Genomic DNA, 26,319 nt, shown 5'->3' with positions numbered 1-26,319 from the left:
GGTTGTTAAAAAGAAATGCCAGTGTGCTGTGTGAACAAACACATGCATGAACACACACACACACACAAATAACAGGCTTTCAGCATAAGCACCACTATTCTTCTCCCCAACCTTGCAGTCAAGCAGGGCAGGCTGGGACTCTGTGTCAGAGGTAAGAGAAAGCACCTCTAAATCAGACTGCCAGAGCCAGCGGCAGCAGGATTCCACTCACTCTGAAATCCTTCTCCCCTTATGGGCTTCACTCAGAGCACTTGGCCACTCACCTTTCAAGCCTCCATCTCTGAGACACATATAATAACACTAAACAAATGCTGATTACAATGTTTGTGAGGAGGAACTGTGCACAGCTTGCTTCCCCGCCTGGCAACAAGAACAAATGGAGAGAGTGTGGGAGGCGAAGGGGGGGCACTGTGGGAGGAGGTGAGGTGAGTCCCAGCTGTGGTGGCGGGGCTGGCAGGACCTTTGCGCCGTGCCTACACAGGGGTGTCTCTCTCTCTGCCTCTCTTTGGCTTGACCTGTTTGGATATTAAATCGGCGCCCTCTGCTTTGAACACACTGGGCCCATCTGTCAGCCCGGCTCCATATTGGATTGGATGAGCATTAGCCGATTCAAAGTGGGATTTGCTCTTGTTTCTCTTCATGTGCATGTTGTGTGTGTGCGCCTTTGAACATAAGCATCAACGCCTGCCTTAAATTTAAAACCCACTTTTCATGGAATCAAACAGACGTGCATAAATCACTTTATGACAGACTCACTATTTGTGTCAATGTGCAAATTGATGACATACAGCAACACATCTGAGGATGTTAACAGGTCCTGTTGTCAAGCAGGCAAAAGATGGAGGAGTGGTAGCAATAGAGATGGAGATAAGAAGAAAAAGGAGGAGAGGGGTTGAGTCACGCGGAGCTAACAGATGATACTAATTAAGACTTCAGGCTAAGGGACACTACTGGAGGATCATACAGCCAACCACAGGCACCCATAACACTGGAGAGTCACAAGCACCACATATGACCATGGCGATAACAAACAGAGCTAATTGCACAAGTCATTGTTTCATCTATCTTTTATGTGTTGCAGAGGAAGAAAGGCTGAAAAACACGACCACACTGCACTCCTTCTACACAGGGAGCAGTGAGAATTAACAACACTAGCACTAGCTGCTCCTTACATTAAGTATATAGTCCAGCTGTGTCCAACTTAAATATTTGTTCTTGCCTCCAACACACTTCAGCTGCAGTTCTAGCCAAGAAATTTAAGACAAGTTATGTGACGATACAGAAGGCAGCACTGTTAAAAGTCAAAAGGATACAGAGAATACATTCAGTAATGACCATCATTAAGGGCACAAAGCACAGACATGGAGCACCCGGGACCTGATAATTTGTGTTCAGTGATTTAGGCTACATATAGATATAAACACTTCTTTTTCTGTTGGAAATCCTTGCAGCACTAGCAGGGTATAGACAAGAATGCAGATCCAAGTAAGACTTCAAACGCAGACTGCAGGAGGACAGATGGAGGCAGTTAGGAGAGCTCATATCTGGGTGTTCAGATCATAATACTGACTTTATTTCCCAAGCTCTCCCGCTCGGCCAGACACACGGTTAAAGCCTGCCAGAAAACATTGTCATTTCTGCCTTCAGCCTTTCATTTAGCTGCTTCAAAGCCATCTTGCTTTGATACCTGGCTTCCTGTGTGTGTTAGTGTATTTGCCAGTATGTGCGTGTGTGAGTGTATAGCCTGGGATGTTCTCATGAGAGCAGAGCCTTGTCTGGTCTCGAGGTAATACCTGTGAGTTGAAATCCAAAATGAGACACACACACACAGCCAAGGAATGCTACAGTTTGAGAGACAGAATTTCGTTGTTTTGTGCAGAGCCTTTAAAAACACTGATTTTTCATTTCACATTTCACAGCAAACTAATTATTTGTGTTAGCTTTGTCTTGTTAGCATAGCCTGGTGAGGTAATGAGACATCTTAATACTGACTGGAGCACTGCTGAGGAGGAAAAGAGGAGGAATGCTCACAGAGAGGGGTGCATGGGAAGGATATGAATATCAGGCTGTGCATGTGTGGATTTGCCATATTGGATGTCTGCCCAGCCAGTTAATCCAAAAACCGTGTGTGTGTGTGTGTGTGTGTGGTGTGTGTGTGTACAACTACCAGTTGCAGCCTCCTGAGCAGGGTATGGCTGTGGGTTGATGGAAAGCTTTAATGGAAGACAGGAAATAAGAAGGCTTGCTTAAGTCAATGCTAATTGATGTCCCCCTGGTATAATTTTGGGGCAAAGGTAATGAAGTGTGTGTGGGAGGAAGGGTGGACAAGTCAGAAATGTCACAAAGGTGCTATGTGTGTCATTTCAAGGATGTGGTGTGTACTTACAGAGGGGTGACAAATGAGTGTGTGTGCATGCATCCTTATGTCTGAATGTTTTGGGGGTGTTTATGTCACAGTAGCTGTGTTTATGTAGCAGTTAGTGTGCCATCAGAGAAATTAAAATTAAATTAATTAAAATTACAATAGATATTTTTTTGGAGATGGGGGGTGGGGGTGGGGCGGGGGCGGGGGCATGTGCCATGGCTCAATAAAGGTTGGGAAACACTGGTCTAAAGGGAGAGTGTGCACGTGTGAGAGTGACATAGATACTGAGAAACTGAGAACAGTGTGAAGAGTGTGAAGCTGTGTACGGCCAGCACACCCTGATACAGCTACTAGAGGTATTTATGTGTTTGTATTCTGCAGAATGCAAACACAGACAAGGAGAAAGAGGGGTGGTGATTAGATAACTGCAGATAGAGGCAAGTGAGCAGAGAGTAATAGCACAAGCATGCAAAAACAGATCTTTAAGCTGAATGCGAAACCAGACAGACAGCATTGCAGACAGCTTCATATCACTATGAGCTAAACCATTTGTGATTGTATTGTTTTATCTGCCCAGTGCTTCTGAAGATATCCATCTCTCTGTCTCACCCCTCTTATCTCTCTGAAGGTGACCTTGCCTGTCAGTCAGTCTCTGGTGATGACACTGGCCCTATCAGTAATACATCATGTAAGCTGTGTAGCAGCCAGATGCCGCCCTAGCTGAGCAGTGGGTGGTCTGTCAGGCAGGCCTGCTTTGTACAATATGCAAATATTCACATGCAAATTACCGGCCTATGTGTGTGACGATATATCAGTGTGGATGCAAATGCGACGTATTATCAAATGTGTGTATAAAAGATTTTAACACGATACAAGCATTTTATAGTTGCAGTTCACAAAATCAAAGGGCCACTCACAGTAACTGTAGTCTGAATGGTGGGGAAGAATGTGATTAAAACACATGTGCGCACACACACACACACAAAGGCCAGAAGCTTTGAGCAGCCTCCTGCTGTGCTGCAACAAGAGATGTATTGTAGACAACACAGCTGCAATAACAAGGCTGGCCCAGTGCAAGAAGGAGCTGTACTGCATGACTGTCTAGACCAGCAAGAACAGCCGCCATATTCTAACATGATTAGAGTTTTTAGAAAGCCACATTTGTAACAAGTCTAAAAAAAACCTGGAAAAAGAACAATTTACTATATATTTCACAGAGCTAGACTTTAAACAATACAAGAATGAATTAAAGGTGGTAATAGTAAAGCATCAAAAGAAAATGTTTACACTGATGGAAAAGGCCAAATTGTTCTCTACTCTGTGACTGTATTATTGATTGAATATTTTATCAAGTACTCCTACGCAATTAACTCAACCAGAGACATTTTTCATTTTTGAAGAAATCAAGAGATGTTTTGCCATTTGTTTATCTTAAACTGTCTAACAGATATATGGTATTGTAGGCAGGTTGAGCTAATGAGGCATAAATGTAAATTAGGAAATCAGGAAATTTGAATTAAAAAAAATAGCATGAAAAAACAAGCACAAAGTCAGTGATTTTAATTAGATATAACTTATTAATGTTCTGGGAGTACAAACAGGGTGGTGTAAGCACGAGATAAAAGGTGTAGCAAATGTATAAATTATTGAATTTAGCAAGGCGGATAAAATACACACCCTAGTCTGCATCTCCAATGCAGACATGCTATATACAGAGTTAAACCCGAATGTAAACGATAACACAAAATATGTCTTGGAAAAAAATAAATTAAACTAAAACTGCAGCCCCTCTCTTGCTACTGACGCTCCTAACCTGTAACACAATACAATACTCATGGTTGAATTAAACGGCTGCTCGCTAAAGCAGAACATGGGAAAAACACAGTCATGATGAGCACAGTGTGTCAAACACACTGGTTATTGTTCACACGTACACACACAAACAGAGCACCCACAGAGATAGAGCAGGAGACAAAGAGGTTGAACAACACACCAACATCTCTACTCTCTGAAACCCAGGCACATCAAAGCCTTCTCCGCCCATTTATCTGTGTGTGCCTGTAAATCAAAAGGCATACTTTGAACATGCACACACACAGGCTCAGACTGCATTTGCTTTGTGCCGCAGCAGCAGAAGAATCAGCATCCAGGACTGGGTAGGGGAGGTAAAGGATTTTGCTGTAGACGAGGGAATTACTGGCCCCAGCTCACTCTGTTAAGAGGAGAGAAGGATGACTGTTTACCAGAAAGAGAGGAAGAGAAGACCGAGAGGTCATAGCTGTGTCAGAGACGGCGCTTTCTTCCCCGCGAGTCACCTATTTACTTCACTTTTACCCATCACTTGCCCCTGCCACTGCCATTTAAAGGTGATGCACACAGACACATCTCCACTCTTTGTCTATAAAGATGACTCAAAAGGAAAGCAGACAAAACGAGTCAATGTAATTAGCTGTAACAGCATGTTTAAAGCAAGATTTAAGATGAGTGAATGCACACACACACACACACTCAGAAACCCATGGAGAGGAAAACCAAGGAATGCACCCACAACACACACAGATGATCTGTGCATCCCAGTGTGACCATATGGTTTGGCGGGGACTTCCTACCCACCGCAGAGGAAGTGTCCGTTTACAGTGCACAGTTCAGTTGTCCGCCATCACATCCTGTCTCCCAGCTCTAAACGGCCATGTGAAGCCTGCTTGGCTCAGCCCAGTCACAGCTTTGAAGTTAAATCAAGCAGAAAGGAGACACAGTTCACCATACCATGCAATCAACATCAGCATGAAATCTGGTAGGGGGCACACAACCTCAGACAACAAAGCAACATAAAGAGAGAAAACGCTTTATGTTGTGTAGTGAGCTGGTTCATTTTTTAGCTTTCCTTTTCCCTCTATTGTTGTTGGGGGTATATAACATCCACCTGTCCTTGGATGAAGGGTGATTAGGTGTTCTTATAGCTGGCCCTTTGTAACAGACTGGATGCATGTAATAGATTGTGTGCAAAGAGTGATATGATAGGCTGATGATGGAATGATCCAGGGGACATTGACTAACGGTCTGTGGAATACAATAGGGCGGGGTTATTGATGACTCTCTTAAACAGCGGGTATCATTGCCATGGCAGCCCATACGTTAGAGCAACACAACCACGCCCCTTCAGCAGCCAAGACCAATGGGCAGGCAGCTGCCAAGCAAACAATCCCCAGCAGTGTTGGAATGGCTGAAGGAGAGAGGAGAATGCTAAATGTGCCACTTCATCTGGTGATTGACACAGAGCCTCTTGTTTACTGGCGCCATGGAGATTTGCATCTTTTTACAACCACCCCTCCTTCTCCTCTTCTCTCTCATTTCTGCTCTTCTTCTCTGTGTCCCCTGCTTCACTCCCACAATCCACCCTGTTTGGGGCAGCTCTGCATGAAGTGGATATTACCCCACCCTGCTGCTATGATATTGATCAGCCTCCACCCACCCCTCTCCTCCTCCTTCTCTCTCCTCTCTTCATAGCCCAGTGCATTGATTCCACCTCTCCCTCTGAGCCCGCCAGCTAGGAGTGATTACACACGCTGCTCACATACAGCGATGCAAACACACACACACATTAGAGCCTTTGGTAGGGATGTGTGGCCTTGCTTCACTTTAAAGGCTATAAAGCTCCGCGGCTGCAGCACCAGCCCAGTGAAAACACTGCCTCTTTTCATTGAAGGAAACCAATGACTGCAAGCTTAGCATGACATATTACCATAATAAATACAGTTATTATAGCATGTTAGCACATCAGCCATCTGGCGTGAAGCCACCAGTGCTGTGGTGTTTTTTGTCAGGCTGGTGCTAAAGATGGCTGTGGTAGAGTTTGACAGGTGGGCTCCAGACACCTCGTGATTCTGTGCAGAACCACACAGAGCAGATACATACTCCTTATATGGGCCTGTGGTGCTGCACTCACCAGCTTAAGACTATCAGCTAGCCTACTAAAATAGTACAATGAAAAAAGTTGTAGGTGTTAGGCAGACTTCATCAAATAACCAAAAACAGCTGTGTGCAGTTGGAGAAGATTCATGGTTCTGAAGAAAAAAAATCTCCTGCTTAAATGGAAAGCTTTACTGACCCGGTGCAATTGCCCACTAAAACTCTGTAGTGTGAGGCTTGGTTCTACTTTACACACTTGCCCGTGTATTTCTGAACTCACTCTCTTCTATTTACCAGATAAAATCTCTGCTAACAATAGCTCATGGAGTTTGAAAGGTTTTGGACAGGGAGTCCTAGCTGATGAGGTAACGAGGGCAGCGTAGGCTGATGTAGCAAGAGCAACCACTTATCTCTGTGTAACCTCTCTCTGGCAGCAGCAGTGATCCAGCAGAGTCTACAGCAACAGTCCAGAGATCCCACATATTATACACACCCTTGTTGCCATTTGGCATTTAAATGGCATTTTAGCATGGCAGCAAACAGTTTGCACCTAATTATGGCCAGTTGCTGCTGTGGAAAGGGTCTCAAAGCCATCCACAGAAGGGAAGACACTCTACCACAGGCCTCTTAGGGATAACAAATATCTGCCTTGAGGCTTAATACTAAGGTGGGCTGAATTTCCAGAATGTGGGCCTATTACTGTTAACAGGTAAGCACAGTCAAAACAAAGATAAAGACAAGAGGAGAAAGCAAGGACAGTGTGCGATCAATAGTAATCAATATTCTCCCTCTGCTCCTTTCACTGTTTGAATTAGTATTAGTGCACGGCAGTATAACCTCTTAGCTCAAAGTGACTTTATTTCCTTTTGTATGATCTGATGAATTAACCTAAATTAAACCCTCAAAAAAAGATTGTAATAAATAACATGATGTCTCATTATCACTCAAAGTAGGCCCGTCTCAAAGCAGCGTTAATGATCTAGTGAAGAATCTACAGAGATGATATGTTGGGCCAAAAAGTACTCCAGGAGACTGTCAGCCATCTGTTAACAGCAGGCTTCATCAGTCCCCTACAGGTCCTTGTCACAAGTCTACAGCTAGTGGAGTGTAAGCCCAGGTTCTACTGTGGTGCATACGCTGAAGAAATGAGCTGTGTGTTTTGAGTAAAAAGGTGTGTACATTGGCTCTGCATGGAAGCGAGGACGAGAGGTCACAGTCAAAACAAGGGGCACACTGAGACAGACGGGCATCTCAATCACCTCCGTCACCCCTTTCACACCCTTCCGCTTGCTGATGGAGAGAGCCACTGCACTCATCCACCAACTCCATTACCCAAACCACCAACAGGGGCTATACATTAAATCATTCCATTTCACCTGGAGAGCAGGGTGAAGCTAAGAGAGACGAGAGGACTGAAAATTTTTTTTTTCTTTCTTTCTTTCTTTTTTTTGTTATGTCCTCTCTCTTGCTGTGTGTGAACCCATTTGGACACGCCCACATGCTGGGCTGTGATCAGATTACCCCCCTCCTATCTTAAAATACCCAGAGGCAAAAGATTCATCATGAGGACCTGGAGACAGTAGAGGAGAGAAAGAAACGCGGACAAGAGAAATGTGGAATAAGGTGAAAATGATGGGTAACTTTACAACAAAAGGGGAGGGCATTATGGAAAGCAATAAATGGGTTGTTAAACTCAACAGCCTAGGATTAGCTTCTCTTAATGATGCAGTTAAAGTCTATATAGCTGACTGTATTAATCATACCAAAACACTCTGTGAGTCTAATTCACACAAAAATGTTCTGATTCAATCACCGACAGAAAAAGTAAAAGAATAGAATTACACAGATACTCCCAACACTGCTTTGCATGCAGGACAGAAGCTTGCTTTCACAACTGTAAAAGGACAGGGGAGAAGCCACTGAATACAAGTCATAGGGGATTTGATGAGTGAGCAAAAAAAGGGAGACATAAAAGAGGTCTGTATTTTTTTAATCATTTCATTAAGATAGCGCTTAGGCTAATTTAACAGTAGGCTTAATAATGCAGACCTTCCTCCCTCTGCTCTGTACACAAGTGTTAACTGCCTGCTGGAACAAAGACAGCTCTGTTCACAAACACAACACTGCCAAACTGTTAAGTACATTCCTATAAAGAGAGGAACAAAGAGCATTTGAGCGTGGCGGGAGGAGAAATGAATACAGCTACTGAGGGGATAGCGCAGCTCGCCCCTTTGATGCCAGGAAATGTCTTTACCATCGTAGATAGTGTTTATACTGCTTCGTAGCAAACTATTTAAGATCGCAGCAACAATAAAATAAACCGGTAGGGCCGTGAAATCTCAGCAGAGAAGATGTTTGTGAGAGATTAGGGCCAAGGAGGAGGGAGAGGCATGCACAGCCAAACAACAGACGGAGATGGTAGGAGAATTTAGAGGTTTTTGGTAAGCACACATATACTTGGGGTTACACAACACAGGAATAATTAAGTGAGCAATGTTTTATGCGTGGAGGCAAGGAACACACACACGCACACACGAAAAGCACAAACACCTATCCGCAGAATAAATGAAGTGTGTGCGAGTGTGGTGAAGCGTCTCCAAGTCTTCACAGCTGTGGTTCCCCCTCAGTCCATGTGATCCATTGGTGGTGACAGACAGGCAAACACAATTTAGACTCGCCCATCAAAGCACATGCAACACCAGCCACAGCCACAGCAGGCGGAAACATGACGCACTGAATGGAAAATACACAATCTCCCTCCTGTGTCTGAGAAAAGACCAATATAGATTTCTCATTAAAGAGAATCTGAGAAAAACTGGATCTCCTTCTCTTCTACAATAAGCCTGTGTTTTTATTGAAGACAGTCATGGTTTTGTGTCGGAGAATCTGTCCTCAGTCAATCAGTGTGGGTATTGGTATGTCTTATGGTTTAGGGGATTTTACAAAATCTACTAAAAATCCTCATTTGAGAGCAAAAGCTTGAACTGTGAGCCCTGCAAGTGTTTTATTCCTCAGTTATGGAGCCGCTCCAGCAACTAAATCTTGATGACATGCCTGGTAAGACTCTTTGGTTTCTAGGTTTAGTAGAGGGTTTTCTTCCTAACGTACACTGACTGAGCTCTTCCTGAGAAATTGCATATGAGAGTCCTTAAACAGACAAATATTCCCCCTTTCGTGATCAAAGCAGGAGCATATGTGAGCCAGTTGTGTTGCATTAGAACAACAAGCATTGAGAGATGAAGGATAGAGTTAACAGTGAGTCAAGCTGTAGCACATGCACAAAATGTCAAAGGGTCTGTATAAGATTGCAGTGCTGCTGCAGGGGAGCTGGTGGAGATGGCAGCCTGTGGTGATGTTGCTGTTGTTTTTAAAGGCTGTCTGAGGCAGTGGGTTCCAAGGTAGACATTCCTCAGACCTCACAGCAATCCCTGAAATTTCCTCTTCTCGTGTCTGCTCCTCTCTCTGACTGATGCCCTTGCCCTTTTTCTCCTCTCTCTTTCCTTCCTTCCTTTTGCTCTCTCAACTGGCAAGAGTTAATTTGCACCATGTGTTCTTTAATGGAGAAACAGGAGGGGAAAAATAGGACCCTAGTGGAAGCGTGTGAACCTGATACCACTGTAAATCTCCACTTCCACAGTTCCACCCTTTAGCCCCTCCTTCTCCTCCTCTCCTGTTCTCTCTCATTCTTTTTTTATTGGCATGTCACACTTTGGACAAGCTGGAAATTACACTGAGCTGAGCTGAGAAGTAGTGGTAAAGCACGCCAGATACCTACTTAAGCTGAGAAAGAGAGAGAGAAAAATGGAGAGTGGAAAGAAAAAAAACATAAGGGACAAGAGGGAAGTGGTAACGTTATGTGGGAGAAGATCAGGAGGTGGGGTAAAATTAGCCGTCCGTTTTCAGCGCAGAGGCCAATCCAATTAAAGCTTGACCAGTCCAGGCAAATGTATTTAGTGTCTGGTTACTTCACTGCTCAGACCTCAGTGGCAGAAAGAGACATGAGATTCTCCTCTGAATACAATGCTCACTATAGATACCAAGATTGGCAGATAGTGAAAACAGACTCTTCTAGAATTGCCTGGTGTGAAAGCCACTTTGCTCCATTGGTTGCAAAACACTATGAACAGTAGTTCATACTTCAAAGAGCCCTTCACCCTCTAATTTAGCGTGCAACCCCCTATGGAGGAGTGGAGTGTTTTCATTGCAACAGGAAGACCTGGTCACATAATTAAACAGGTCTCATTACTATTATTATTATTTACAACAACCAGGAGTCCTACCTCCTTTTCTTGGTGACATTTTTTTTCCCATTTCCGCAGCTGCCAAAAAAAGCAGCAATGCTCTCCTGCTTTTAAAATAAGACGTAGAGTCACATGCCAGACAACAGTGAACTCACTTCAGATGTGAGTGAAGACGTCAACATAACTTTCATCACTTTTTGCTGCACTGCTAAATATTTCAACAAAGGGTGAACTTAGCACTTGGATGTATACATAAGGCACGGATGTCATCTATCAGTGAAATATTACATGACACATTTTGATGGATTTATGTGTGAAAGATTCAGCCAAGCTGGTGAAACTAATAAGGCTCCAAACAGAAAAGGCTTCTCTGCTGAATAATGTTAACAATGGAGGGTCAAAGAGGTGGCTATTGATTGGGCTTTTAAAGAGCCTTATGAAAATTCTATGGCCGCTGGTCTGGCCGTCCAGCATTACCAAACCACCCCCTCCATTGTCGAGAGACTGCACCCAAACCCCCATCTGGGAAAGTAATCACCAATCGTAAAAACACACAGAAACCCTATTTTGATTTGAGTCTGTCTACTTCTCTTCTCTCCCTTCGTCTATCCTAGAGAAAGGGATAATCCTATTGGTGGAACAACTAGTTTCCATAGCAGCATTTAGCTAATGCATGGGGAAGGCAGTGAGGGTGAGAGAAAAAAAAGTGTTATCTGTCCAAAAAAGATGAAAAGAGGGAGAGAAAAGACAAGGAGCCAGAGAGAGGAGTGGGTAGATTTTGCTACATGTCCACAAAGAGAGCTGAATACTCCAATTGCTGGGTTGGAAATGTGTGGTTATCTCTTTGCCATTTGTATTGCTATATTTATTCATCATGGTGCACGTGTGGACAATCACTATAACCTACCTCTCCCAAAGAGACAGAGCTCTGTAGCTGTCTAAGCCCGTCTTCATCTGATTTGAGATATGTACCAGGCTTGGAACCCAATACCAGAGTAGGACTAGCACTTGTCAGTCTTGCAGATTATGTCTGCAGCTGCTGCAGCTACAGTGACCCTAACACCTCAGCTAAATGACCTAATGTTATTACAAAGAATGGCATTAATGGTTTCACCTCAATGAAATTTCAAGTGTCCGGAGACAGAGGAAGAAAAGGGAGGGAGGGAATTGGAGGAGAAGGCAGGATTGGTGCGAGGTGCCTCATACCTCATAGAGGAGCATTAATCAAAACAGTCATAATGGGGAAAGTCACCTGATACTGCCAAAGCAGCAGTAAAAAACCCTGTGCTCATGGAGTCACAGCCAGCCACAAGGAGAGGAAAAAAGGAAGGTAATCTGAGCACAATTCATTTGTCCAAATCCAAAAATGATTTCACTTCATCTTCCTACAGTCCACTACTGCTAAGAAGTACAGCGTCAGCAACAATGTCTGTTCTGTGTTCCTTTTGTAGGTACGTGACAATGAATGGTGATTCACTGTTTAGTAGCCGTTGTGCTGTGGTTCTATTGCTTTAAGACTACTACTCAATAGGGAACATCACAGGCAGAGTGCCTCAATCAAAAGCCACGTCCATAGACGCTTAGATGCCCTTGTCAAAGCTGCTTCCTCACCGAGGCAAGCGGACACTTAAGACAGCCACACACACCGTTGTGAAAGGCTGCACCTCCACATGTTCACGCCTGTGAAATGTACCAGCTCACTTACAGCAGCTGAATGGACAGAGGAATGAAAAGAGAGGCAGAGCAAGCAGCATGCACACACACGCACACGCACACGCACACACATGCACACAAAAATGCCCCTAATGAATGTAGCGCCCCTCTCTCAAGAGATGGTAACGGCTGCTGCTCTACTCGATAAATATTAACAAGAAGTGCGACTGATGGCGGTGCTCACTGATCCATAATTGCATTTCAAAATGTTCAGTGGGGGTTGGGTAGGAGGGTGGTCTTGAAGGGAAAATGGGAAGATAAAAAGAGAAAAGTCAGCCTTCAAGGCAGTGACAAGAGACAAGTGATGGCTGTCTAGTCAACCTCCTACAATCATCTCAATGGCTCGGCACCAATGAGAAAGTCTTTGGTGAGAGAAAGAAAAACACACAGCTTAAGAATTATACTCTGACTGCCTCACTGCTGCATGCATTACAGGCCACTTTGACACTGCAGCTTCACATAAAAGGGGAAATCTGGGAATAAATCAGAGGGCTGACAGGGAACTCCATTACCAATGCCATATGTACATTAAGTAACATTTTTTGCATGCATATGAATATGGGCAGACAATAGCTGCAGGCTAATTAGCTAGTGGATCTCATTGTTAAGCTAATTTTTGATACTTTGGATTCCATTAGGGCTGTAGTCAGGGTCCACTGAAAACCTAATAACTGCTCGTGTTAAGCATGCGTATTTATGCACATATATTTGCATCTTTATCAAACATTTTTAATTATGGGTCCTGAATAGGTGGCATTTTCCACGGGAGTACGATGATAAGCACCAGCTAAAACCACCAGGAAACCGTTCAGATACAATCAGCATTTCTGTGTGTATGCGGGTATATATACGCACTCTGTTTACATGACAACTGTGCTGTTATATCAATCGACCACTAAGTGCACATGGAGCTATGATCGTTGTCTATGATTTGCAGCACTGCCTCAAGTGTGGCTTGTATTTCAGTAAAACAAGCAGCTAGATGCTTACTGCAGGGAAAAATGTACCCCACATTAAAGTTTAGCTGGTATTTTGTACATCATTAAAATGTAACAGCACACTCATAAGTCCTGGTTCCTTGTTAATGTCCTGCAAACAAATGTGTCACACTGTGAAAATGTAGAAAACTATAAATAGTAGTTTACCCTCATTAATTTTCAAGCTATCTGCTAATTAAATGTTTTGGCTCTCCAATCAATTATTTCAAGCAGTTTCAGAAAATAGTTCACAAACACCAGAATAGTTTACAGCTCACAAGGAGCAAACATGTCAAATACTGCAGAGATACTGTTAAGGCAGCTATGAGGGGGGAAAAACCAAGTGTTTTACAAATTTTGAAAAATTACAGTTGTGCTTCGTAGTATTAATAAATGCATACGGATCATGATTAGACATCTAGAAGACATAGAGACCTACTTACAAGATCAGACAGATTATTTTCCTATGAATGTAACACATTTAACAAACTAAACTGAAATACATCTATTTCCTGCATGTATGCACAAAGGCGAAAGCCTAAAGAAAGGGTCCATCACAATATGTCTTTACTGGACAAATGGACAATAAACTGCATGATAAATTGCACATCTATGTGTACATAGAGACAACAAAGCACTGCTGCTAAATAAGGTGTACAAACTAAAAATCAGTGAGTACACACATGCTGCATAGTGGTTATCTGACAAAGAAAATCTTTCATCCTTTTTAAGCTGTAACATATGAGCTGGAGTCCTGGCAAGATAATTGCATTGTACGTGGCATCTAATTAAATGTCCATGAGCAGGGAAGATCCAGCGGTGGATATGTGTGTGTGTATGTAGGGCTAACAGGGGACACAGAGACTGTGTGTGGGCGTGTGTGTTGGTGTACTGGTCTCCTCAATCCCTTGTTCCCGGAGGGAAAAACGCTGCAATCACTCCATTAGTGAAAGAGGGAAGGAGACTGGGATGCTGGGTGGAAGCAGAAAGAGAGAAGGATGTGGGGAAGGAAAGAAGGGGGGGAGGGCAGACCGAACACAGCTGACTTGGCCAATAACAGCAAATGAGGTTAGATACAAGCAGAGAGGGAGGTAGGAGGGTCAATGAGCTTCGAGGACATGGACACAATGACTTGAACATGGGATGGGAGGAGGGAGGGATGTGAGTGACAGCAGATAAAGAGGAGTGGGGAAATAAAGTGTAGAAACAGAGAGATGAGAGAAGGAGAGAAATGGAGACGGAGGAGACAATCAAGGTAAGAAAAGCAGGATAGATTGCTGAAGTCAGGGTCAATGGGCAGATATAGCAGGAGACTGTTCAGCACTCAGGTGTTGTCAAATGGCTTATTTTCCCAACTCTGAGCAAAAGGCAACTGAACCAAATAAACATGTATCAAATTGTATGATCATAATCTAGGTAGCATGACCACAGCACAGCACATGCATTCACCCACACACAAAACACACAAGTCTTCACCAGGAAGTGTTACTCTCAAATATAAATTGTAAACACATTACAAGGTCGGGCACTGGGTATAAAGTAAAACTAGCCATCATGGGGAAACAGACTGGAGAACTGTGGGCTCCTAACTGACCTGACTAATCACATCAGAAGAGCCATAAAGGGCATTTTCACCTGTTACCATTCAGTTTTTATTTCTGATTTGACTAAATGACATAATATATTGTGTTCAACTTTTACTGATATTCTGGCACACTCTTTATTTTCTAACCATTTAAATGTAGGCTTGGCACACAATTAATTATAGTGCCACCAGTAAAAACGGCCTCCTACTGGTCATCTTTGTATCCAGGCAGACATTTTAGGAAAGAAGGCAGAAGGCTGAAATCTATATGGCTGGATCAATATGTCACAGAGGTTGTGTTGGGCACCAGGGCTGCCACTGTTAAGTAAACAAGCTAGAGGAAGATGATTGCCCTTCAAGTCTAGAATGACCTCAATAATGCTGTAGAATAGATTTTTTTTTGCATGTGTTATTACTGAGTGACTGTGCTTAGCATGCCTATGTGTGTGTCAACAAGAAAAAAGACCACTGCAAGATTTGGTTTAAAGAGAATCATCCAAATGCAGAGAAGACACACAGTGAGAGAAAAGATATAAGGAGACAGAGAGGCAGGCTTCAATTGTAACTCCACAGAAGAGATTGATGGCTGTATTCAGGATTTCTACACACCACTAATTGGATTCACAGGTCATTAGATAAAGTACACAAGTGAGACTGTTACAATCTAAAGACTGAGACAGGGGAGAGACAGACAGGAAAAAGGAGAAGGTGCGACAGAGGCAACACTGATGAGGTCATGTGGTCCTGGACCAATAAAATTTCCTCCCCCTCAGCTGGGCCCCCAAAGCCCCGCTCCACGGGGGGGGGGGGGGGGCACTTGGGGGCTGATCGATAATTTGTGCGGCAAGAAAAAGTGGGGGGTTGAGACGGAGACAGGGAGGAGATGGGAAATAAAGAGAATGAGTTGATGTGTAATGCGTAGTCCGCTTACTCAAGTTGCCTGTTGTCTCTCCTTTTCAATATATTGTGGCAAGAGGAGGAAATGAAATTATGGCGACCATCATGTTCCACAATAGAGCCAAATGAGTGGATGAATATTTTTTTTCCTCCCAGAGGCACAATTCTGTGCCCCAGTTTTGAGGGCAAGATGAGGGGGGCAGAGTCAAGGTTGGCTGGCTAGATGGTAGTTTATACCAACATGTGCAATTACAACCTAAATCAGCTATCATCCTAAAAGAGGATTTTGTGCTCTACTAAATAGAGATTAGAAGTTTAAACTGTAGCCACTGTAGCAGTGGGCTTTTGTGATTTGTAGCTCTGTGACAAAATGAGCTCATTGAAAAATGCTGTACTTGTTTAGAGAGCCAGCGGGGCTTGCTGTTTTAACATAGGAGGACAAGGGTACAGTCTGCTCAAACACATACAGGCATGCAGATGGCTGTTCATTAATTACAGATGGATTGGGGGAGGGAGTAACTGAGAGAGACAGACACAGAGACAGAAAGCGAGAGAGAGGTCAGCCAATGTAGCCCGTATTCTACCTCTCTCTCCCTGGACAATTACCTCTGTCTGCCCCAGACCTCTTCTGGTGCTCTTAATCGAGGTGCTGCTGCATGGGTTTCCATGCGAGTGCATGTATTTACATGTGCATGAGAAGAGGTTCCTGCCATCCTCAGCACTCTCTAGCAGCAATCCGATTAAAGCCCTGCTGCTGTGGGGCCCGGTGCAAGGCCTACAGCTAACCTTAAAACCCCTTCTACACACAGCAACTACACTTGCTGCACAAAACACAAACAACGTGCCCTTAAAAGACCATCTTCACTTAAAAGGATACCCTTTTTGGGTATTTGGCAGCCACTCTAGAACTGAGGTCTGTCCACCCAGCACCATGAGTTTTGCACTTTACACACCTAATCCTGTGCAGCATCCAGTTTGTCTAATCAGGCTAAAATATATTTAGTTAAAATGATATTCTATATGTTTTGCATGTAGCTGTACAGTCTTAAAGCATTGTTACATCCATCTACATGAACAATCTACTTTGGGTATACTCAAATGTGACTTCACCTCTTAGCAAATCAATTTGTGTGTGAGGCTGTGATACATTTTAAGTGTCCTGTTGCTGAGAAAACAAGTACCAGCTCACTATACTGACTGAGTCTGATGAATCAGCCATTCTGAGGAGCAAATTAAAAACTAATTTCTTTCTTTATTTAGCAAAAGAGGCAATTTGGCCACATTAGGTTGTAAAAAATCAATTGAAAACTAGTAAAGGTCTCCCTCATTAAATCAATTAAGTGCATCGACAAACATCTATATTTCCATTACAAGCATTATTGCACTGCCACTTAATTGCAAAGGTGGGTAATGTTTAAGCCCAGGCCTAATAGGGACTCATGTGTTCACACAACAAACTTCCAGAAATAAAATGTTTTAAATCAAACTGCATTTTACTGTAATGAATTCTCATCAGATGTTAAAATCCTATTGGGACATGAGATGATGGCTGCATAGGTTGCTACTGAACCTCAGGCAAGGACACAACACATGGGGACAGAGAGAAGTGAAAATCTACTCACCAGCTTGAAATCCTGAATGCTACAAATGAAGTAGGGAGTGTTGGGCCGCCGACTCTCAATATACACACAATCTGCAAGGAAGGAAAAAAAAGGGTTTTAAAGAAGACGTTCACACATCTCACAGCTTTCATGTTTTTGAGCAGCCTGACTCTGTTATATATTATTTTGCGTGCTGTTACCTCTGCTGAAAAGACATTTTTCTCCTTGAGTCAAATTCAATTGGAATGCGAGTAATAGGATTAAGGACTTTTGGAGCGCTACAAGGTTGCCTTTCCAAAGCAAACATTACGCCCTAGGGGAATTATGTTATTGTTCCACTCCATTTATACACCAGTGAGCAATGCTAGCATTAACCCTGTCCCGCCCCAGAGTCGTCACTGTAACCTCTTCCAACACAATGACACCTATGTATATATGTCTAGTTAGCTTGAAGGGAAAAAGAAATCTACTCCATGGTCTCTCATTTATTTTAATTCTGCTTAATTATATAACCTTTACAAACCACCCTCCTCACGCACTGTGTGCTAAGGAGGTGGCCCTGGCTGGCTGTGTTGTTAAATTGAATGTGACTGGTGGTATGGCCAGGTCGTGAACTCTCATCTCCTTAACAAAAACATTCACGCTGCAGAGGACAAAAAACACACAGCCACTTCTGCAGAGAAGAAAAGGAGGAGGAGGCGGGGGGATGTAGCTAATGGTTACTGCTGCTAAGCTGGGCACAATATACTTTCAGCCAGGTGTTAGAATTATTAAAGAAAAAATGAAGACTAGCATAATAGTGAGTGTGATCAAGCTGAGCTTAAAGAGATTAATTTAGGTTTAAATAATATCTTGTAAAACACTTCTTACTTGCTCAACAGGCAGAGCAATCAAAAGCCACCGACAAAAGTGATTGAACACTAAATCTCACACACACATTACTGAATGACCTTTTATTTAGATAGAAGCATTCTAACAAGCTATTTGACTGCTCCTGTGGCACAGTGTAGCACATCTGCTAGCATCCATAAAGGACAATATATATAAAAAAAAAGCTGGTATGTAAGATTTACATTGACAACACACTGCTGGTACTCATCCCACAAAACATGCACCGAGCTGTTCTGTGCAGAAGGACTAAGCCACACTTTCCCTAACAAAAGATGTGCGGCTACCTTTTTCAGTTACTGACGCTGCCATCATCTGTTATTTATTTGTTTGTGTCAACAAAGTTATCGATCTGGCTGTGCTTTATCTTACCGCTTCCAGAGGAAAGGAGGGGTGGCAAAGATATTAAATGGCTTTGACACCCAAGATACCATTTGTAGAGGAACTGGTGTGTTCAAGTGCGCCTCTGACATCATGGGCTTTGTTTTTTTGAGAGGTTGGGTGTATGTATGTAACCCCAGGGTGGGCTTGTTATCTACTGTGGGCTGAATGAGCTGTTCTAAAGGGAGGGGGGGTTATCGCCCTTCCTCGCTCTGAATGATGCATTATATCTTTCCCTTTCTCACTACTGTCCTCTTCGCGCTTTTCCCCTTCTCCCTCTTTTTCTCCCTCCTTACACCATCCCTGGAAGTCATTTACAAGATAACATGAATGAAAATGTCCATCAGTGCTTTTGTGTGATCTGTGAGCAACGCAGTGTGTGTGTGTGTGTTGAGAGAGACAGAGAGAAGCGGGTAGAGAAAGAGGAGGAGGAGGGAGCAGGACGAGGGAGTGGGGGGAGGGCAGAGAACAAAAGAGACTAATCTGAATGAGATGACATGTTTCGGAGGAGTCAAATCGGGGGAATTAGGGTTTAGTGTCCCTTCACCTCAGCGGCACATTCATTTAAAGAGGCCAGATCACTGTGTCTACACCTCTGTGCACATCAACAGGCATAAAGAAAAGACAGCAAGAGTGAAAAAAGATAGGTGGTGAGACGAGAAAAAAAAATGATGGATCTAGTTTAATCATTCACAGACAGCAAGCAAGTCTATTCTTCGAATGTTGAAAGCACATTTTGAATTTATCCTGGGCACTAAAAGTCTACCACCAGGTCTACTACCTCAAGGGCATGTCTCTGAAAGCCACTATAACACAGATCTCAATGAGTGTGAAAGTTAAATCCAAGTTTATGCTTTGGACTCAAATGAAAGGAAGGCAATAGAGCTCAGTGAGGTTGGGTGGGGTACAGGGGGAGGAGGATGGGGGGTTGAAACGGGCCACACCTGGTTCCTCCAGGGTCTGCCCGGCTTGTTAAACATTCCTGCCATTTTGTGCATTTAGAAGTGGGTCTCCTCGCTCAAGTGGAGAAGTGGAAAGGGGAGGGACGAGGAGGTTTAACTGTGGAGAGGGTCTATGTGGGGGGATGGGCAGCATTTTAGGACTCAAGTGTGTGTTGGTTGAATGGATGTAGCTTCCACTGCCACAGGAGGCAGAAGCACGACAGGACCTTTGCAGCAGTTTAACTTCTACCTTTGGACCACAGTTCAACACAGTGGGAACCATCAGGGCCGCCCCCAGTGACTTCAATACCTCGACAGGGGAGATCACCATGAGGCTACCGAGTGCTGTTCTTCAGACCTGAGCACTGAAACCCGACCTTGGTGGTCATTGTTTCTCCAATTACAGTGTCACTGCTGAGTTCAAGCAACTGAACACTCGTTTTAACCTCACGACACACACAAATGCTCACAGTAATTTTTTCAGCTGTAGCTCATTGTTCAGCCAGCCATTCTTTTTATGGTTGCCAAGCATGTCTAATCTAAAACACACCTAGCCTGAGCAAAAGAGCCATGTCCTATTCTCTCTCTGTATCAAGCAAATAAGATGCTGTTTAATTTGCTGCAGCATTCCAGCAGAGGGGAGGTGGAGTTCTTAGATAACATCAGCTTGGCTTTCTTTTACGAGCCGGCAACAATGAAGAAATCACATTGTGAACGCAGTCATGTGTGCCAGTGTTTTGTAAACAGTGATGGGTGGGGAAGTGGGGGTGGAGGGGCATATTTTAAGGATGCAAGAAGGGCTTATTAAATCAAAAGGAATGTTTGTTTAAGCCATGCTTGCAGGTGGTGAGTGTTAGCCATGAGGCAGGATGCACCTGCATTGTTAAAAATGGTGCTCAGCTCAAACAAAATGAGTACACAGACACAAACACACATGCACGCAGCACAGGAGAAAGAAGCGGGTGGATTTAGCATAGCATGAGTCTACTGATCCTAAAATTAAATAGCACAAGGAATGCAATAAGGGAGGCACAGGGGTGTAGGGGGACTAGAGGGCCAACAAAGACACAAAGCTTGGGAGAAGGAGGGTGACTGGTGTTAGCACTGATTTACCACTCAGGTGAGGCAGACCAGCTGATGACCACTTCCTGCTGGGTCTGCCCCAGTGGAGTGGTGTTACAGGCAGTCAAAGCCTGAAGGCACACAGACACTTGGTTCTTCCCTCAACTTTCCTTTTTCTCCTCTCTTCCACCAGCCCAACAAGTCTCCCTTCTTCTGATTGGAAAAGCAGTGGGAAATACCTGGCAAGCGATACCATCAGCTCTCTACAATAGGGCAGGCCTACAGCTGACTGAGCTCCTAGGGGAGAACAGAGGCTCTTTGACAACACCACCACCAACCCCCCTCCTCCACCCCTTTCCTTTCCCTCTCGGCTAGCCCACGCTTTCTCATTTAGCAGTCGGCAGGTGGTTGGATTTCACTAAAAAGCCCTTTTCCCAGAGTCTCTAGCGTGGGGAGAGATGGGAGAAGAGAGAGGGCCTTTTAAAAATAGATCTGTTCAGTTAGCGACAGGCTACAGATTCACACTGCTATGTTTCAATATGAAACGACTCCAAGGGCTTGTCCCTTTAGTTGGCTTAACACACACACACACAAACTTGATCGACAGGTAGCCTTTGAAGCACAAGGGATGTGCTATGCCAGCTGTCTTGGCTGTAGAAGAAATACATTTGATTAACAACACATCTCTGTTAAAGGCACTGAAAAAGATTGTGTTTTAACATGATTAATGAATGCCAGCATTTAAACTGAGGGAATTATTGATTGTGCATCATTAGCAATAATAGTGATGTCCATGATAAACTATACGAAGAAACCTGAAGCTGATGTATATTTTAAAAAAACAGACATATAGAGAACATGGCTGGTTTGTTTTGGTCTGGATTGCCAGCAGTTGGTCCAAAGTTTGAAGAAAGGAGCAGGGCTGGTTATCCAGCTCTCTGTGTGTGTCAGACATACTCCTGCTGCACAGCTTGCACATGACACATACAGTGACACACACACACTCCCCCCCCAGGGCTCTGTGGCGGCTGCAGCAAGAAGTGCCAGCTGTCCACATCAACAACTCCCTCAACTCTTAAATGCGCAGTGTTTTTGTTTTGTTTTTTTGTCAGCCTGCAATTATTATGAACTCTCTACACAAATCTCTTTCAGAAGAAATTATTTAAATCATCAATTCAATGTTTTTTTATGTTGCAGTAATGTTGTGTGACATACACCGGGATAGAAGGGCAGCAGGGGAGGTTTATGACAGGTGGCTTCTATTAATTCTCTCCATTTTAAACCGAGCAGCCAGCCAGTCAGTTAGGAAGCAAGGAGACATGCTATGGCAACCAGCCACCTGCAGCGACAAGCAGTTTCCTGCTGCAGTGGAGAGAAGGGATGAGCACTGTGGATGCTCCTGTGTGTGTATTTGACTGAGCTTGTGTGGATTGTGGTGTGCTTGTCAGAGATAGGGAGTATGTCTATGACTGTTAATAGCATGCCATGTATATGTGTTAGTGTGTGTACTTTGCTGGTTATCAGCTTACAATGTATATGTGTGTTAGATTTTTGTGTTTCTCAATGGTTCTAGGGTGTCTCCTATTGATCCCCCATGGCAGTGTATATAATCTCCAGAGGGAGGATCTATAATGAAGGGTGGGGGGTGGATGAGCGTAGAGAACAGGCTCTGAGGGTGTCTGGCTGGGCCTGAGGAAGTGGTGAGCGCTAAGCCACAGGGCACAGATCGATTTGGCATGTCTGCCTGTACTGCATTGGGCACCCCAGCAGCCGACCATACAAATGGCCCAGGAGACAGTTCCCTGGCCACCACCAAAAACATATTCCTCTATCCCTTTTTAACAGCAGCAAAGCTAGAGTTAGCTGCAGGCCCACCTACTGGCCGACTGCACTACCCCTTCCAATCGATGCGTGTTTAAGCCGCCTGAACCCATCTTCAAGGGATAGAAAGGCTAAGCAGAGAGATTGAAGGGTGGCTGGAGACTGGGAGTGTGGAGGTGATTTCAATACTATAAATGGTACGTGTTATTTCCGATGTGACGACATGAACCAGCACGTTTCTAAATCTCCCTGTGACAAAGCAATCAAAACAGCATTTTGGTCCACAATTTCATTTGGTTTCTGAGCTGCTCTCGATCACAGCTTTCCCCTCCCCATGTCTGGGGTGGCACAAATCCCTCTCTGAGGGTGGTCAGTTTTACATATTGTGTGTCACTAGACGGCCATAAAGGGATTTAACATTTAGTAAAGCATAATCCATTGCAGGCTTTGTGCCTGCTTAAGCTGCACACATCAAATCTGATTGCAAGAAGGCTGCTACCAATGACCAAGCAGGAGGAGGAAAACAAGCACACACCAACACACACAGCTTATCACTTGAACAATAAGCAGAGGAGACAGCAGTAAGTCAGTTACTGAGGTGGAGGATGATGACAATTGGAGGTGAACTATAAACAAGTGTACCAGTGCTGGGGGTGTCACTACGCAGTAATGGCTAATTCCAAATCAAGAAATAATCTAACAGCTCCAGTCTTAGAGGTAAAAGAAGGTTGTGATATTCAAGCCACTCTACACCTATCCGACTAATTGAAAGAGTACAGAAAACATAAATGGTCTGCATTCACTCGACAAGCTGGGCCGCAGAAATATATTTAGCCAGGCTATTATACTGAGACAGTGGACTTTGTTTATAAATCTTTTTAAGGTTTCATTAATGCAAATTACTGACCTTTTTCCACCCTCCACACCCCCTTGCATGGTTGACTATGACATTGAGGACCATTGCTCTCTTTATTAAACATGAAATGCCAAGCAAAGACTGAAGCAGCAATGAGAGGGATTAGGATCAGTGACTGTTTGCCTTTGGACCGCTACTGATGAAAGCGCTTTAATTTAATAATTAATAATAATTTATTCAAGCAGCTAGTCCAGTTACTTACATCATATAGTTAGTAGGGTATTTAAAAAAAAGTGTGGACGCATGTGGGTTTCTGTAGTTGAAGGAAATAACATAACACACCAACTGTAATTTCCTATGTCTTCCCATTAAACACCCAAGTCATGCGGGCCACCTCCTTCCCACTACTTGACCTTTTGCTGGGCCCTAGATAAATGAAAGGCGCGACTGCAATGATTTAGTTGCATAGCACTATGGAGTAGAGGAGAGAGCAGATACACACACACACACACAAGCAGCCAACCTGGCTTCCTTTCGATAGTGAGTGCCGACATTCCTGCATCTAATACAACCAATTTATAAACAGTGGGTGAGAGAGAGGCCATGTATACAGCTGTGGAAAAGATTGTTTCTCTTTCTGTCTTCATTTATCTGACATAATCAAGACATTGCACTGCAGCTCATAAAATCTCTCCAGGAAGCTGGACTACCTTTTGAGTCAGATGTTGTTGAGATGAAATCATTATCAAGGCTGTCGTCACTATCACATCATCGAGTGAAGCACCTCTTTGCTTTATTGACTAAACTCAAGACAAAGCTCAGTGTAGGTCAACTTGGAATTGATTGTATGATGCATCAGCCTCTAGCCTAAGGGAGAGTGCTGTCGGAGAGCTGCTTTGTGGAGAATATGATATCAGGAGTCTACTGAGATGAATTCATTAATTCTTCTATTTAAGTTTTTGTTCCTTAAAATAAGCATTAAATAAGATACCTAAGTGGATATATGTGATTTTACAAAGGTGGTTTATGATCAATACAGTGGGAAGTCACAGCATTGTGATTACAACTCACCTCCAGGCCTGTAAACAACATCGTCTTCTGTAATGAAGGATGTGATTTCTCCATTCTCTGTGCGCTCATAGCGTGACTTCTTCTTGGGCATCTTCTTTTTGCCCTTCTTGCCAGCCTCCTCGGCTGTGCCACTGCCTCCGCCAGTACTGCCATTGTCGTTGTCCTCATCCTCGCTGTGCTCGCTCTCTGCATAGTTCTTGGCTCCGCCCTCAAGCGTGCAGCTGCGCCTGGGCCTGGAGCTCTCACTTTCACGGTCGCCCCGGTCCCCATCCTGCCTGCGAGACTTACCGGCTTCTCTTTTATCCCGGTCCCTGTCTCTGTCCCTGTCCCGCTCTTTCTCCCTTTCTTTCTCTTTGTCGGCCGTCATGATCCGCCACGTGCCTTCCTCAGTCCTCTCACGGCTGGGCCTCCGTGAAAGGTAGACTGTGAGCCTGGGCTTCAGTCTTCTGAATTTACCAGTCAAATCCAGGGAAAATTCGGCCACACCAACAACCCCAGTGTTTCAGAAAAGCTGTGGGTGAAAGAAGAAGATAATTAGCATGAAACTGTAAATAACCACTATATTCACAACACAGGATTTACATTTTCTAAGTAGAAGGGTTTGTTTTGTTGAGGAGGTCTTTTGTGGGCGAGAAATACAAGATTAGTTCCTGGAGGTGAGGCAGCTGTGCTGACTCTTCTCAACACCACAGTAATTGTTGGCACTCCCCTCCACAGCCATGTATACTCTGGAGAGCCCTGAGCTGCTTTATCAAAGAACAAGAACTTCTAGCTTCCTGCTCAAACATATTTCTACTGTTCCAGAGAGGTGCAGAAAGAGAGTTATTATAGATTAAAAGAAGAAAGAAGGCATACCAGGGTTGTTAGTACACTACGCAAAAGGGAAAATGTAACATGAATAAGGCAGTGCTGTACTGAAGAAGAGGTTTGCAGCCAATAGAACACCTTGGAGATAAAGTGTCATGGGTGTGCCGTTTGTAAGACCACAGAATAGATGTGGCATGAAGCTCAATGACAGAGTTAACAGGCCAGCTTTCTGCAGACCGTTTGTGATGACACCAGACTCAATTTTGCTCGTATGTGAGTGTGTGTGTGTACTCCGGCTTACTGGACTGCATCCCACCCCGGCCCTCTGCCCTGGCTGACAGTAACCACTGTGTTAATGTGAAGTGACAGTTCTGGAGGGAAGAATATAGCAATCCAGTGGGTAAGGAAAGGGACAGGAAGCAGGCAGAGTCAGTCATTTACCATGCCTAGTCCATCGCCACTTTAAGCTATCTTTGCCCAGCTACTGCTTTCTCATGCCATAATGAAATCCTCCATAAACAGTGAAGTGGCAAAGCTGGACCGGCATGCAGTCTGCACTACACTGCCCCTACACACACAGCCTACAAAGAAGGCTACTCATTTACTGCCAGTGTTTGGCCCTCCACCCCCACCGCAACAAATTAACTAGAAATAGTTATTACAGCCCCCAGAGGGATAAGACCAAGCAATCAGCACCCGCGTTACCATGGTTGTGATAGCAGGGGGGAAGAGGGAGAGCAAAAAATGAGTGAGGAATAGAGATTGAGCCAGGTAAAGCAAAACCACCTAGAGTGAAAATTATACAGCATATCTGCAAGTGAACGTTTTATTGAGAGCTAAAAAGAATGGTGAAAGGTGGTTAAAGGCTTCTGACACACACACACACACACACACACATACACACACACACAATGAGGCGTGTTTGACAACGGCACTCCTCAGCAGCGGGTGCTGTCATCTCGTGAGCAGACACCAACTGACAGGGCAGCTGCTCTTGTCGTCGGCTTCAACACAAACACCGGGCCTGATTAAACTGCAGCCTCGTCACAGCCCCATTAATCACCTAATGATGAGTTACCACGGCGACCACTGGGCTGCCAGCATATACACACAAGAACACATTAGTGCACACACAAGACACAAGGGCTCAGAAGAGTTTTACCAGGCACGCGCTAGGACACACACACACACATCAATACATACC

General features: G+C 44.1%; 1 protein-coding gene across 4 annotated transcripts in view; it reads right to left on the bottom strand.

The window, feature by feature from the left end:
• The window catches only part of rerea (arginine-glutamic acid dipeptide (RE) repeats a), a 112,184-nt gene that overhangs the window by 39,913 nt on the left and 45,952 nt on the right, over positions 1-26,319 (bottom strand). For all 4 annotated transcript variants that reach the window (XM_028408868.1, XM_028408866.1, XM_028408865.1 and 1 more), the window contains 2 exons: positions 24,309-24,819; positions 17,310-17,380 (listed from right to left, as the gene is read on the bottom strand). In XM_028408868.1, the coding sequence (XP_028264669.1) occupies positions 17,310-17,380; positions 24,309-24,675 (438 nt within the window). In that variant the 5' untranslated portion in view covers positions 24,676-24,819. The remainder of the gene's footprint in view (positions 1-17,309; positions 17,381-24,308; positions 24,820-26,319) is intronic.

Source organism: Parambassis ranga, chromosome 7 (genome assembly GCF_900634625.1).
Source record: "Parambassis ranga chromosome 7, fParRan2.1, whole genome shotgun sequence".
Taxonomy (NCBI): Eukaryota; Metazoa; Chordata; class Actinopteri; family Ambassidae; genus Parambassis; species Parambassis ranga.
Note: the sequence above shows the minus strand (reverse complement) of the source record. Positions and strands in the feature narration are given on the sequence as shown.